The 16560-nt window shown below is 32.2% G+C and overlaps 1 protein-coding gene across 1 annotated transcript in view; it reads right to left on the reverse strand.

The window, feature by feature from the left end:
• The window catches only part of LOC124358950 (serine/threonine-protein phosphatase 2B catalytic subunit 2-like), a 266031-nt gene extending 249694 nt beyond the window's left edge, over window positions 1–16337 (reverse strand). Inside the window, exon 1 of the mRNA XM_046811235.1 lies at window positions 16106–16337. Within this exon, the coding sequence (XP_046667191.1) occupies window positions 16106–16154 (49 nt within the window). The 5' untranslated portion in view covers window positions 16155–16337. The remainder of the gene's footprint in view (window positions 1–16105) is intronic.
• Window positions 16338–16560: the final 223 nt, after the last annotated feature.

Raw genomic sequence — 16560 nt, forward strand, 5'->3', positions numbered from 1 at the left:
AAACAATTATTGTGTTGCAGAATGTCAATTTTTGGTATTTTAAAGTACTTGATTTTCCAAAATAGGAGAAGAAAGAACACAATTTTTTAACCATTTTCTACTTGCCTGCATGTGCCTTATGGAAATGTTAAATTCTGTGTCATCAAACATTGGGGAAAATTCATTACAGTACGAGGTCAAAAGTACTGGTAAAAACTTACATGGATTTCTCCGACCTTTTTAACCTAGACTTCTAGGATGTTGCAATCATCAGACTTAAGAAAGTAATGTGTCTGTAAGCCTATATTTAGTTTAAAAAACTATCTCAGATGTTTGACAAATTCACTACAATGTTAATGATCAAATACATTTTAATTCTTTGTTTTTTTTTTTTAATCTTTGACACATAAAACAAAAATTACAGTACATATTTAAAAACTGTGCTACCTTATCAAACGTGGCTACTAGCATTATTACATTCTCAAGAATTTAGGATGTTTGACAAATTCACTACAATGTTAATGATCAAATACATTTTAATTCTTTGTTTTTTGTTTTTTTTTTATCTTTGACACATAAAACAAAAATTACAGTACATATTTAAAAATTACATTCTCAAGAATTTAGGATCCCACAATAATTAAACAAGAAATTGTTAGGGCGTAATTGTACAAATTAATAATAACAGTAAGCCTATATTTAGTTTAAGCAGATTACTAAAAACAAAAACTATCTCAGATGTTTGACAAATTCACTACAATGTTAATGATCAAATACATTTTAATTAAACAAGAAATTGTTAGGGCGTAATTGTACAAATTAATAATAACAGTGGTATAAACAAGACCTATTTCATTATTTTGTAAATAATTTTTAACACTTGAGCATCTACAAGGTTAATAAGAACGCTTGCATATGAATAACAATACATTATAACACTTTATCATGTGCAACTTTATTTTAAATTATGTTTCTGTATAAAAGATTTTAATATAAAAACTAATTTAAATATAAAATTAAATAAATAATAAAATATTCAAAACAAAGACTAAACCAAAAATGTATTTGGAGTATATAGGCATACAGTTTTTTTTTTGTTGTTTAATAATGTGCAATCCAAAATAGCAAAATGTTTCTGAATTGAATACAGCTTGGTTTCACACACACACAAGCTGTATCAATGAAATTTATGTATTTAGAACAAATGAAGGCCACTTAAGCAAAATTAGCTGTATATTGGTAATATGTGAAGTTATATTCATATATAAAGGACAATGCAACGTTCTACATGTTGATTTATACTATTTAATTTACAAAATAAAGTATTCTTGACAAAATTAGTACTGTTCTAGTGACAGCGAACCACACTCCAAAATGAGCGGTGATCCGGCAAATTACACTCGGGTGAAGCGTTAATGAGTCATAACCTGGTGAACTGTAGCGGGCAGAAGTACATTACAATGAGTTTAGCAAAGCAAACATGAAATTTTGATAAATAATACAATATAACGCTGCCAAGTACATATCTGTGATTGACAGTAATAAGTTTTGTTACTACACTCCATTCAGCAAATGACTGAAGGGAAGATCCGCCCGCAGGTGTCACGTGACATATCGTGTAACTGTGAGAGATGAAAACCACTTTAACTGATAAGATGATGGTAAAATGGTAGCAGCAGAAGCACCACTAGAATAGGTGGAAGGCCTCCCTTATCCCTTAAAAGAACTTCAGCTTGAAGGTCATTCTACTTACTAAAGATATTATCAGTTGACCCTAAATGCAAAGCTCTTTCTTTACTATCAAGGGATAAAACTCCAGTTTTTTATGGTCGGAGCGATTTCATAAGACTAATACCTAAGAAGCTTTGAAGGCACACATTTATATTCTTCCAGAAAATGCTGGCAGTATTAGAGAAGACAGTGTGTACTGTGTGTAACAAGATATAATTATTTTTTCCAAAATCCGATACCGGCTCCACCTCCTACTTCAAGTTATCAGTTTTCAACTTGAATCACCACCCTAGATAAGCACATTTCAAGTCAAATTTAAATTAAGGATAAATGTAGTGGCTGAATAAATTATATTTTTGTTACATCTGAGGTGAGTTAACTGGTTCTTAGCAACTTACATCAACCGACTGTCCAATAAAACCCAAGACAATCCAATGACTTACAGTTCTATATCAAATCGAGTTCACACAATTTCCTCTTTTAACTCAATTTATGATCCCCATAAGAAGCGAAGATGTTAGATCCAAATTCATGAAAAAATCATTGCTGTCAAGTAAGCGTATCCCAAACTCGTTATGATCCCCATAAGAAGCGAAGATGTTAGATCCAAATTCATGAAAAAATCATTGCTGTCAAGTAAGCGTATCCCAAACTCGTTGACAGGATTAACATATATTCGTCTTTACGAATTGCTTCCACGTGAGATACCGAACATCCAATACAAAGGTGTGCTATTAACCACATTAGTATGATCAAGTGAAGACAATGTGCTCACCTCATCATTATACCAGGTGTGCAAAAAATCTCAGGACAAAAAGGTATTTTTAAACAATTTAAGATAGAGCAACAAAACTTGATATAGACTTGCTGGACATACAAATCTAATTTAACATATATCCAGTGACACGCTACTTCTTCAGTGGTACTGCCCATAAGGAGTCAGAAGTAAATCTTAAATGTAAGTATTGGTTGGTGCGCACATCAAATTAAAGTTCTTTATAGAGTACAATACCACAAATCCAAGCTCAAACGGACAACCAAGCCGAACACAGTATCAGTTGATAGATGGCCTAAATTTCCATTAAGCACTGTAAATACAAAACTACTGATGCTTGAATCATTGCCATATCATCCCTAGATTATGCCACTGTGATGGGATTCAGTAATTAACAATTGATCTAGTTTCGCCTGCGAATAAATTAATCAAACTACCATGAACTTGGTTAAGGTTAACTAATAATTGTAAATCAAGCCATCTTGGAACGGCTGCCATATCTGGCTCAGTTGTCTGTTTGAGCTTGCAGCATTGTACTCTACTAATAGACCTTTAAATCGATGGGTATAACAACCTATGCTTACATTTTAAGTTTCTCTTCTCTCTCCAAGTAGCTCTATTCTAAATCAAATATTTAATCGTCCTGGCACTTTTTGGACACGGATTTTTCATACAGAGTTAACATCAATTACTACTCGGTTACCTCAATATTTGTCACCTCTACAACATGCAAAACACTTAATACAGGTATCAAACTTACAACCGAAGTGTCAAAGACACATAATTTACAAATCACATCATTATCAAAAGCTCGTGTGCCACAATCCAATCAACATAAGATATGTTCACGGTTGCCATGTTGCATATAGTATTATGTTTCATGCAACCATCATAAGTATGGTGACAACCATACCTGAACTACAAACAGCACTGTTTAATTTTCAACGGCTCTGGTTAACCTACAGTATCATCAGTACACAAGAATCCTGATGATACTTTATAACACCCCTTTGTTTCAATTGATTATAGAGTAACATACACACTTTATAAGCAAAAGGCACGGTATCAATTTACATTAACGTGACCATGGAAAGGTATGTTCATTTTTTTTCCTGAAAACAATATTGAAGAAAAATTCGTCGGCAATGAAAATCAAAGGAGCAATGATTTTTTTTAATCCTCTGAAAACTCCGTTTTTGACAGTTTCCTATAACTCCGCGTCTGCTCAAACTCAGTATAACCAGATTTTAAAAACCGATTATCATACCAACAACGAGAAATTATCGTACTTTCATATAAAATAATCGTACCAAACACATTTAATGAAAAAGTATGTTATGTTCGTATAATAAATTATGTTATAATTAACTTTTGGTTTGTTACTTATATAAATTTGTCAAAAATCTTTCATGGTACAATAATAACTACCCATCGTGTATCTTACCGGCGCATAAAATCAATGAAATTATCGTACCTTAACGATAATTATCGTACCTCTGGCAACACTATCCATATTTGACAGTTTGGTATTACTCCACGCCTTTAAAAAAAAGAAAGGATGCCATTTTGAACTACTATTGTTCCTCCTAGTTCAGTAGTGGTAATGGCACACCTTTGTGGTTAATGGCACACCTTTGTATTGGATGTTCGGTATCTCACGTGGAAGCAATTCGTAAAGACGAATATATGTTAATCCTGTCAACGATGCCTGCCCGCTGCGCACTGCTTGCTCTTTTAGAAAAAAAATTAACTCGAGCTTGCAAAAGTCGAATCCCAGATCACGTGATGCCCCTGCTCCTTAACGCAATAATGTCCGAAAGGCATCAATATAATACAATAATATACTTTCCCCCCAGTTCATATGCACCTGTGATAATACTTGGATATAAATGCCCAAACCACAAAAAAAAGTCCATTTTCCATGGTCACGCTAATGTAAATAAATACCAAAGGCACTTCATTGAAATGCTAGCTATAGGCTTGCTGTAATTTACTTCAACATTGTTTTGGCAATTTAGTAATGTGACAAGTGATTAAACCACTACAGTTAAAAGTGACAAACTGTACATTTAGTATCACAATAATCTCTATTTATAATCAAGAAGACTGCAAATTTCAAGGCTTGTACATAGTTACTTGACAGTGAATTTAATTTTCAGTTAGACTATTCAGTACTTTTCCTGAAGAAATTCCTTAAGAGAGTAAAACGGGTGGTACAGGAACCATTCTCAGCCCAGCATTAAACTCATTCCCTCTTAATTTAAAGTTTTTATTGATAATGGAAAGTTTGATAGGATAACAGGATTTCAGATATTTGTAATCATTACATGTTACAAAAGGTATAACACAATGTTTCTAAAAAAATACAAGTCCTGAGCACACACTGCAAGTCTCTGCAGTAACAATGCCTGGACTAGAATCCAAGCAGCTATTGGATATCTTAGAACCCGTTTCTTTCCCTTCTTTGCTTCTTTCTATTGTTTATTTCTGTATGTACTAATATCTCCCACACCTGATGAAGAGGATAGATTCCAATACTTGAAACGTTGTGTTATACCTTCTGTAACTTATAGCGATTTGTTGTTGACTTGTTTTTATTAGATTCATCATTGATGTAACAGCTGATTTTCTAGCAGAGAAACCATGCTGGTTATAATTAGTCACATATAGTTTTAAGAACAAGATTCATTAGTCTATTAGCAGTAAATAAGTGAGATGAGTATGCCTCCTTGGAATCTTTTACCATTTTGAAAATTGTGTAGTTGATCATTAATCTGGAGATAGTGCTGTAGTTTCTAGAGTAGTTTAGATAACTTTATAATTATATGTAACTAGAACTCGATAGTCTATCTAATAGGGAATTTGTAGAATATAAAGGAACTTCTCATTTAATAGATTTGACTTATAGTTAGTTACCAATTTACATCTCAACAAATAGTACTTGTTTTCTTAAAGTACATCATGAAATGAACGTTAATGAAACTAATTTAATTTAGTATTAATTACATGTTTTATCAGTAAAAGTTAAAATTAAATCCAGGTCAAGTAGTTATCTATTTAGGTTATAGTCCATACAGATTTTTTCAGGCGTAATGAATGATGCTTCATGTGTCTGATTCATATGATTAATTCTTATTGTAAGTGGTGGTGGCATGTATATAATATTTATAATCTTGAGACAGGCAAAAAATGTTCCACTTTTAGCACTTGTTTTGAATTTGACCGTTTCAGAATGTACAGTAATATTGGTAGTAAACAACTGATCTGTCATTGAGGAACAATATTAAGTATGAAGGATTTACATTCTAATTGTCATAATTAAACAAAGAATATGGAATCCTATTATTACAGGATAATTTGTTCAAGCCTTTAAATTCTGACAACCTTATCAATATCTCAGCGCACTATAACTAGTTTTTTTATCAATAAATTGATTTAATCGAACTTTTAAAATCTTCAATCAACTTTGTCTTAAACATTACCAAATCCTTAACTACAATTAAACAAATACTTTGTCATAACAATGCATTTTTAGGGAGCAAAAAAACATTATTTCTCTTCTTATCACCTAATCCAAATAACCTGTCGTGACTATTACGATCTTGGGCTTAATGTGAGGATGTTTTTATTCCCAAGCTAATTGCTTAATGTGAGGATGCTTTTACTATTCCCAAGCTAATGGCTTAATGTGAGGATGCTTTTACTATTCCCAAGCTAAGGGCTTAATGTGAGGATGCGTTTACTATTTCCAAGCTAAGGGCTTAATATGAGGATGAGTTACTATTCCCAAGCTAAGGGCTTAATGCGAGGATGCTTTTACTATTCCCAAGCTAATCTACTTTGTCTACGCACTTATAACTCTCTGTCTTGGAATGTACCTTCCCAGAGTAATGCTCTAATGAACATGTATAATTACATTTAATTTATTATTTTTGACGTGACAACGTCTTAAATTAGGTTGCGGCTCGGAGTCACTCATGAAAAAGTGTAACACCCGGTAACGTTACGATGCCCGTCCAGTGGGTCCGCCGCACGGGATCCGCACGGGATAAAGCAGATAACTGTGGGTCCGCCGCACGGGATAAAGCAGATAACTATGTTTATTCGTGAAAATGTGGAGTGCTTAGATTCGTCATTTACAACAATAAAGGTAAATAATTGTACACTGATATTTCATTATCGTAAACTATGATTGATTGATTAATTGTTAGATTGACACAGTTGAGAAACTGAGTTTATAGGTTATGTCATACTATTGACAAATGTTGATAGTGATAAGTAAATTATTAGTTTAAATCACTCTGCAATCAATCGTAATTCAGTCGATTGAGAAGAAACAGCGCGTATTGCTAGTCAAACATTTAAAATAACAAATTATAACCTCTAACCTGTCATAACAGTGCGACCAAACAAACGAACTAAACCGACCAATCACCACGCGCGGAGTTAGAATTTAACTGTGTTTAGCAAGAATTTCAAATTCCAATTTTAGTAAATGTTTTATTCAACTTTACCATTTACAATAACAAATTTTAATTAATTTCAAATTATGTACAATGTTTTAGTAAACAAAATATATTTCTATAGTTAAAATTTGTGCAATTCTTATTTTCATTCAATTCCTTGTTCCTATTGTGCAATTTAATAATATTCATATCAATAAATATTCTACCGAGAAAAAGACGTTGTCACGTAAAATCTTCGCCCGTAAAACCGACTTTACAGGCAACCATAATATTTAATTCACAGTTTATTGATCTTCGTTAATCGGCCACATCAGGATTTGAATAACCACAAACTACAACAAAAGGAATTAATATTCAACATATTCCACATTCTGTTAAGAGTCTTTAAGATCTTTACTTAAAGTCTTTTTCCATTTCCTATTAAGAGTCAGTAATTACATAGAAAACCGTTTGAAGGGCCTTACTTCACTACTCCAAAACAATTATTCAATAGTTTTTCTTCAATACTGTGTATTAGGTTTCAAAATTTCACTTAATTTTGATATTTTGATATTTCTTAATTCCATCCAGATGATTTTGTATGCTCAGAGCAAAAATGTCTCTGCACGCACGCAACCAGAACTGTCCACCTACACTAGTCTCAAGAGCCCCATCCAACAAACATTCAACCTTGAGTGAACAATAACTCTTGAACCCACAGAACCGACTAGAACTGCATACAGAGCTCCACAGGCACACAGGACTGGCGGGAGGGGTAGAGCAGCAGTAGATGTATTTATAGCATAGCTGAGTTGGCCGAGACCGGCTGCACACCATGCCAAGCCGAGACATGACGGTGTAGCAATCTACAGTAAACAATCAACTGTCAACGCAGAACTCGAATCAGATGGTCTCCAAACAATACACTTTACTTTACATTTACTTTAAATGTCCACTAGCTAATTGCATTGCGTAACAAGCTAGCGGTTTAGCTTAACCCTTAATTCCGAACCATATACGTTTCTAAGCTAGACAAGTTGCAATATTTAAATTAACTTTGCTAATCAATGTGGAATTCGACAAATTCAGCTTCAATTTTTATCTCAGTAAAAATAAAAACCAAATCATTTCTAGATAATGTGATACCAAAATGTATTTACCATGCACATAACTATATCCACACAGCTATAATTTTTTCTGGGTTACCAGAAAAATTATCTTGAAGAAATACTTTTAATATTTCTAGTCCGTGCAATATCTTTACTTCAGCATTCGCTAAACGATTTCACAGGTCATACTTCATCTCACTGTTAACTTATTCGCACATAATTGCAAGAGGCTCTTTGTAATTTTGGTTTATGCAGTGAATATTCTTACAAATATCTCTCTGAATAGAGAATAACTCTTAGGCTAAATGTCTACCTCTACAACAATAATGCAGAAGGACAGTCAATGTACAATTAGAATCTTGTAATCAAATTGTTATCTGCTTAAGAGCAGTTTAAAACATGTAAAAACATATGTAACTTAACAATAATGTGTGTTAATGTTGTTCGTAATTTTAATGCAAGAATGTAAACAAGTTTTTTTATAGATGTTTAAGCAGTAGTTGTGGTATTACCAGTAATGTAAATACCATGTAAATGTAAATACATATTAAACTTAATGTTTTGAACACATTATTGTAATCTATGTATATGGAAATAAGATTTACTTATGACATCAACAAGTCAAGCTGTAAACAATGAGAAGGGCAAACAGAATGGCAAAAATGTTTATTCTCTCTATCTTCGATACCAATGCTACAAGGAAATTGTTATAGAGTCCTCTGGTGTATATAAAGACCAAATTGAGGCTTAGGTATTCTCAACTTTACTTAAACAGCAATAAAACACTAGTTACGAGAATATCAACTTTAGTTGGCCAAGTTGAAGAAAGGCCAAAAGCCTACAGTGTCAATACTTAAGAGAGCTATATTTATTATATCAATTATATCACTACACACAGTTGTTTGGACAGAGGCTGTTGCCTCCATGGAAAACAACGTAAATGACTTCTAGCCATGTCCAACAGGGATTATATTTGTATTTTATACTAACACTATAATAAGTGCAATATACAATATTACAATAAAATTATTATACATACAATATTATTAATAGTAGCAAGCAAAGCCATCATTGGGTTGATAAAAATCTACTATTAATCTCATAGCAAAGAGATCCGAACAAATAGTCCAAAACTGCCAAAATGTGTTCAAATCCGAGGAAGCTACTACATATTTGTGCCTCTTTTTTGAAGCAAACAAAAACCACAGCATTCAAAAATTGATGAGCGAGCTTAATTCATTGATTTTCTGCTATACTAAACTGTTTTAAGAATTCCTTCAATATAATAGCTTATTTTAATGTTGAATGGAAAAAAGCTTTACGATGTTTGAAACATTTTGACTGCTATAACTGTGAGTCAAAATGATACATACAAAATCCCCTCGCTCCCACTCACTCATCACTAGAGCTCTAACTTCCCGACATAAGAAATTTGGCACACGCATGCATACCTTATGACTTGAATAGAAAATAAATGCATTTTTAATATCAAAAGACAACGTGTTAAAATTGGGTTGTAATCTCTAAAATTATTATAATATTGTTTTTTAATTTCCCTAGATGAATTTTCAATTATTAATTGAAAGAATAATGAGATTTCAGACTTTCATCATTATATGTTACAAAATACATAACACTATGTTTGAAACATTAATATCTACCCTCTTGGTCAGGTGTAAGGAATTTAATTCACAAAAAAGAGTTTAATCCCTATAACATGTGGCAATGGACTCGTGTGGATAACATGTGATACCATTCCTGAAAACATAGTGTTATATAATATTTTGTAGCATATAACGATGGCAAATGTCTAAGATCCAATTATCTTTCAAACCTTATTATTCATCAATAACAAAGTTTAAACAAGGGAATAACTTTAAATATTACTAGATGTTAATAAAACACTACTTTTTTCCAAATTGTTTTTTTTTTTTTGGACGAGGCGTTTCGAAACCAAAGAGTTGACAAATCTGCTGTAGCCAAGCACTGCATTGAATCAGGACACAGAACATCGATTAAAAATCTAAGATTAATAAAAGAAATAACAAAACCAATGAACTTGAATGCTTGGGAAACACTATACATAAACAGAAATAAAGAAAAACTCATGAACAATGAAGAGGGTCCTATTGAAAATTCCAATCTTCTTTCTTCTCAATGTATTCAAAAATTAAACTCTAGTCAAATCTAATTTTTCATACTGGCTGAAATATTTCCAAAGAATTTGTGTATTTACTTTTTTACACCATATGTTATTTTAATATTAATATTGTAACAAACAATGTGTAAATATTTATTTGTGGAGTTGCCTGAAGATGAAACCTTTGGTTTCGAAAGGCCTCGTCCAAAAAATAAACAATTTGGAAAAAAGTAGTGTTTTTATTAACATTTAGTAATATTTAAAGAATTTTCCAATTGCTCCAAGAGTCTACAAGGGAATAACTAATTATTTACTATTTAGAGGAAAAAGGTCTTGGTGATCAACAAACTTTCAGTAAAATCCATTAGCATAACCTTAACATTGGATTTGATTTGACAAGTTTTTTTATGTTGGAAAATTTTTGTTTTCCACTGTATTGATTGTTTTTTCCATACCAAATTCATGAATCAGATCTCATTCCCAATAATGACACTTTTCAACATTTTTTGGCATTTTCCATTTGAATAAATTTTTAGAACTCTTTTTTATCATTGGTCAACATTCCTGAGACACATTTCACTGTCAATCTATAAATAAGCAGTTTTTTGTATTAAATGTTGTATTCTTCTACCATTTCATGAATGGCTTATCTATGATTTGAATATATGAGAGTGTTTCTCTGGTAATATATACATTATAAGTCAAAGTAGATTGACATCCTGAACAAGTGTAATTTTTAGTGATATTTGTTCTACTTTAAATTGTTTACACTACTTTTCTGTCTTGACCCTAATGTGCTGTACATTCATAAAAATTGGGTCACCAACATTACTAAGTACAACTGTAAAGCCTACCTAGTAAATGTATTGCAGGTCTCATTCATACAATATTTACTACTGCACTTTAAATTCAATTAACACCAACATTTTCCACAGGGGGTAATTTTATAAATCCTTCCCCTCCAGAAACTATTTCATTTTATTCTTGTAGTAAAGAATCAATAAAGCATTTGGAGATAAGTTTTCGGTGAACATTTTGTTTATTTCATGTATGAAAATACAGTTTTTCACATGGGTGGAAATTATAAACTATGTTGTACATAATTTTACAAAGCTTGAATACTATATTTAAGATAATTAACAGCTGACTGCAATGGACCCAGCTTACTACTTTCTGAGTGTCCTAGAGTAAATAAGCCGTGTCACAGTGATTGTGTTAAGGTTGTTATTATTATAATGCTATAAACGTTATATCGTTATGGTACTCACAAGTAGTTTGGCTTACCATACATCATACCATTAAAAATATTCCAAATAAAAAAGTTAAAAATAATAAATAAATAGAGAGAATGGCAGAAACTCCCTATTTATCTCCCTTCACAACGGACTCCCCCTGACTCGCCGGTCACACTCTGAGTGACGGGTGTGTGTCGACAACTGGGACGGCGGATATGTGACATTTTTTATTATAACCATTTACTCATTACCATAATGTTTGGTTAATCTAGTTGCTCAATACACTGTTTGGGTCCCTATTATTTCAATTACATTTTTATGGCATCAAAATCTAAATTAGGCCTACCTATAAGAATATTTCAAAACAGAAAAATGTGATGATATTTATAGATTTTGCTTATATGCCAAAGTTTACAAAAAGAAATCAAACCATCACTGCGGTTTCAAAACTGTATACTGTACTATCTCAAACTTAAAATACAACTCAATCTTTGATAACTATTAGAGAGGTGCAGCCTGTTCCACCGTGTTGGGCTTATGGGCTATAATTATTATAATGCAATCAAAATTTAATAAATAAAACTGTTTAGAATTGATTTTTAGTAGTTTTTGTGTTAAAAAAAATTAATTTATGACAATTCAAAGAAGGGGGTCCGGATACTAACTATATTTTTATGCAAAATTTATCCAAAATCATTTGCTCACCTCGGCCGATTCTAAAAAGACACACATTTATATTGACAGACAGATAGACCAACTTTTTTTAATATACATATCTCCTCAAGTATTTAGAAAAATAAATAATTACGTTATTTTCTGACTGATCTCTAGAGTAAGTTACATGTAACAAGCTTGTACAAGTGATTAAGTAAGACTAGATTTGCTGTTACTTAGGATTAATTCTGAAAAAAGGAGAAAAAAGACCCACAGATGTCACTTTAGGACAATATAGCACTACATATCAATTATGTCATTTGATATGGACTAAGGATTTAATATTATTACTAAATTACATACCAGATAAGAGAGTGTAATATTTATACTGCACATCTTTCACTCGCTAGGCCAAAGTATTCCAGCCCTACACTCACAGCTTCTGATTACTGGACCTGACGTAGCAGTGTTTATGGCACTGATTACTAATGGAAATGAGAGTGTAATGTTTACACTGCAACATCTTTTACTGGTTAGGCCAAAGTATTTTAGCTCTACACTCAAAACATCTGATTACTAGACATGATGTAGCAGAGTTTATTATGGCATTACTACTAGACATGGCTGTAAAGGTTAGCTATCTAATAAAACTATATAGCTTGTTTTGAAGACTGTGACAAATTTAAGGGCCGGATGTAATACAAGAGTTTTTCCCTCTAAGAACAATCTCATCTAGTTTTACACCCTTATATCTGATCACAGCTTTATGGGAAAGATCTCATTTAATACACGCCCATACAAGTTTTAGTTTTTTTTTTTTTTTTCTAAGAGTTATATTTAGACAATTAAGTGCAACAAAATTTTAGAATGTTAACCCATAAAAATATGGAGAAAAAATTAAAAATTGTTTGGATGTGTATTAATTATATCTTTAACACATTGCATGCAGCGCAGTCAGCAGTGACCACCAAACACCACTACTATGGTGGTTGCCGGTGACCACGCCGCACATGATGTGCTAAAATGAATGACTCTTAAGAGGAGGTCCCAGCAATCATGTATGACCATTACCCAAATATTTTCCAAATACATTTGTTTAGTTTTTGTTTCACAAAGGGACAGTTTTAGATTCTAAAATGCGTAAAAATGTGTTTTAACACATGTTTGTTTATATCCTCAGAAGAAATCCCAGACCTCCCATTCTAAGGGGATTATTCCATACAATCCAAATCCCCCTTCAGAGTAGAGACCCCTCACAAACTTTATGCTGAATCCTCCCTGGCTGTTACTACATACCCTTACTTGAACTTCCTGATAGGGATATTAGAGTACTTAAATTCATCACAACTTACTGACCAGTTAGTTGTGTGTAGAGACTAAATTAGTACTATGTATGATAAGGTTAATTTTGCTTATTTATAACATTAACCCTCCAAGTGCTACTATCGCACTGTGCGATATGTTCGAACCACTTTTAAGTGCTACTATAGCACTGTGCGCGTTTTTTGTTAAATTGCCATAAAACAATTTATTTAATTATTCCGTGATTTTCATAGTACAACGTAGGAGAGATTTCACTACGCACTGGCTCTACTTTGTAAGCCTTTGAGTAGAATGAAAAATAACAGTCACCTGATTTTGTCGGCTGTTGCCACGCTCGCCGTGCAGTATTTGTATTATATACATATGTATATAGACAAAAGGACAATAATAGGATTTTTTTTACTATTCATGATTATTATAACAGACATTTAGCTTTTGTGAGGTTATATGATATTGTTTCAGAAGTGTTTACTTTGAATGTGTCCATTGTGCAAATTTTGGTGTACGGAACATCTTTTTAGTTTTTATATTTTGTGTGTGTAGTTTTTGTTCAAAAGGTGTTGAAGTGACATTTTTATTGTTCACAATGAATTAAGCATGTTTTTCTGAAAGAAATTATATATATAACACATGATCTTTCAATGTATATAAATTTGTATCTAAAAAGGGGGTTTTTAGAAACCATGTATTTTGCTTCAAAACAGCCCAGTACTTTAAAGTACGGTAATTTAATTACCGCTTGGGGGGTTAATGTATGTTATATTAATAACCAATGCTTTTCTAAAATAACAAAAAGTTAGAGTTAGATGGGTTTACAATATTAGATTTTTTTCTCTCGAAAGCAAATTTGATCCCAGCATGCAATGATGGTCACAGACATTCACAATTAAACTTTCTAGATTTTAGTACACTAAATATATTAGGCTACAATATGCATCATGTTACTTACATTAAACTTGTAAACAAACCACAACAATTTACTAATTTTGTATTTACATACAATCACCACTGCTAGGCCTAACCAACACTGGTACTTTCTTAATGTCAAATGGTCATAAATAGTAAGATGTAATTAAATATGTTTATTATTGTTCAATACAGGTTTCTTTAATTTTCCTACTGAAAACATACAATTTTCCCTATTTTTAAATAACATCAATAGATATATGTAGTATAGTCAATATAATGCATACATACTGATTTTTAGCCTAGAATGTCTGCAAAATTAGATCTCCCTGTCTTTAGTAAAATGAGGCTATAGGATAGGGTACAATAAGCGGACCCGGTTTTTTATATCGAAATTAATTGGCAAACGATATTACTTAATCATAACCATCGATATAATTAATTGATACTGATTGAACAATTAAATAATCTATATCAACAGCTGTAAACACTTTCAAATAATACACGTAGGGTAATATTTCAATTTTACATAAGTAATATTTGATTATTAAAAATGGCAGTCAATAAAAAAAAACTACACAGCATTGCTTTGAAAGATGATAAGACATGTTTTACATGGCTTCAACATGTTGGACTCGTACCGAAAAACCCATGATGTGAAATTTGTGGGAAAGAAACAACTGTAACAGAGAGGAGCAAGTATGGTCGTCTTCGGTTTTCCTAATTTTGGTTATATTAATTTGTTTGATCACTGTAAATATTAAAGTTATATTTTAATTTAAAACATACAATTGTTATTGAAGACTATACAGACTTTTATATCGATTGATAGTCTAGGATTTAAAATGTGAATATTAGGTATCGATGATTACATTCTTCGATATAAAAAAACCGGGTCCGCTTATCGTACCCTACCCAAATGAGGCCCTTGATATAGGCCTAAATGTGATGACCTTTCAGGAAGAGTTTCAGCAAACTTTTAGGATTAAAAATTAACAAAAACAACAAGTGTGGGAATACTTTTTGAGCCTTTTAAATGACAAACTTTGAGACATGTAATTTGAAACCATAAGAGTTCATAGACCAAATTTAGAATCCATCACAAGTTTTATTTATTTTGCAAAATCCAATCCACTGTAAACACTACTTTATATTTTCACAAATCCAATCGCAGCTCCACGTATAAAGCTAATTTATGACCGAATATTAAATAATTTATTATGGTTTTATCAACATAAACACCCTCACATCGCATCAAATCTTTAATACTTTTTTTACTATTTTGGCAGATGCTTAGATCCAATTTGGAAAGAAAGTTACAAACTTTATTTTCATTGAGGTCTAGTCAAATCATGAAATCAATAAGTGACCCATAGTAAGGATGGGATTCCAATCAAAAGTGATTCCTTGAGATGGATCAATATTACTAGCTCAATAGACAGGTATAAATGACAATTTACAATGATATGATATTAACGGGTTAAACAAAATTTACTGGAAAAATGAATTTTTATTTTAGAAGAGGTTAGCTAGGCCACTCAGGTTAGCCAATCCCATCTAGGCCAACCAATTGGAGGTTGCAAGCAATACGGTGACCTAATTGGCAATCAAAGGCAAATATCAATCTTTTTATAGTTAACCACAGATAAGACAGTCTGCATCCACAATTAAAGAAACGTATCCGCGCAGAAAAAGCTAAAAATGTTAAAATGTAGTAAATAATCAATAGACTAGGCTATGCTGGCAATGGCGACTTGGGAAAATCAATCCAATTCAGCACTCTTATTTAAAAAGAAAACTTAACTTACTTTTAATAACTCGTTCAGTTGTTGATAATTTCGAGTTGTTGGTTGTCATTGTAAAGTCTTTAAGTATTTATAACAACACAATACACATTGGATTTCCGAAGAAACCCGAAACTTCACAAACTAAATTCTACTGTCCACAAAATGTCGCACTTTACAAGTCACAACTTGCAACACACTGCGCATATGTTTGCGCACCCAAAACGATCTCCAGCTACAGTGCGGTGAACTGTAGAACTTCAGCGCCACTGTGCAAACTTTTTTATGCCGCCGTTACGTTACGTTTACGAACAGATGATAAACAGTAACATGTGATTGATTGTTGAACCATTCAAACGTGCCAGGGTGTCTGCTTGCAACGGAGTAGCTGGTGTTACTTGACATTATTGATTAACTTTTATTATTTATAACTATTTTGAATTATATTCTTTCCGAGAAACGACATAATTGCAAATTAT

Source organism: Homalodisca vitripennis, chromosome 4 (genome assembly GCF_021130785.1).
Source record: "Homalodisca vitripennis isolate AUS2020 chromosome 4, UT_GWSS_2.1, whole genome shotgun sequence".
NCBI classification, from domain to species: domain Eukaryota; kingdom Metazoa; phylum Arthropoda; class Insecta; order Hemiptera; family Cicadellidae; genus Homalodisca; species Homalodisca vitripennis.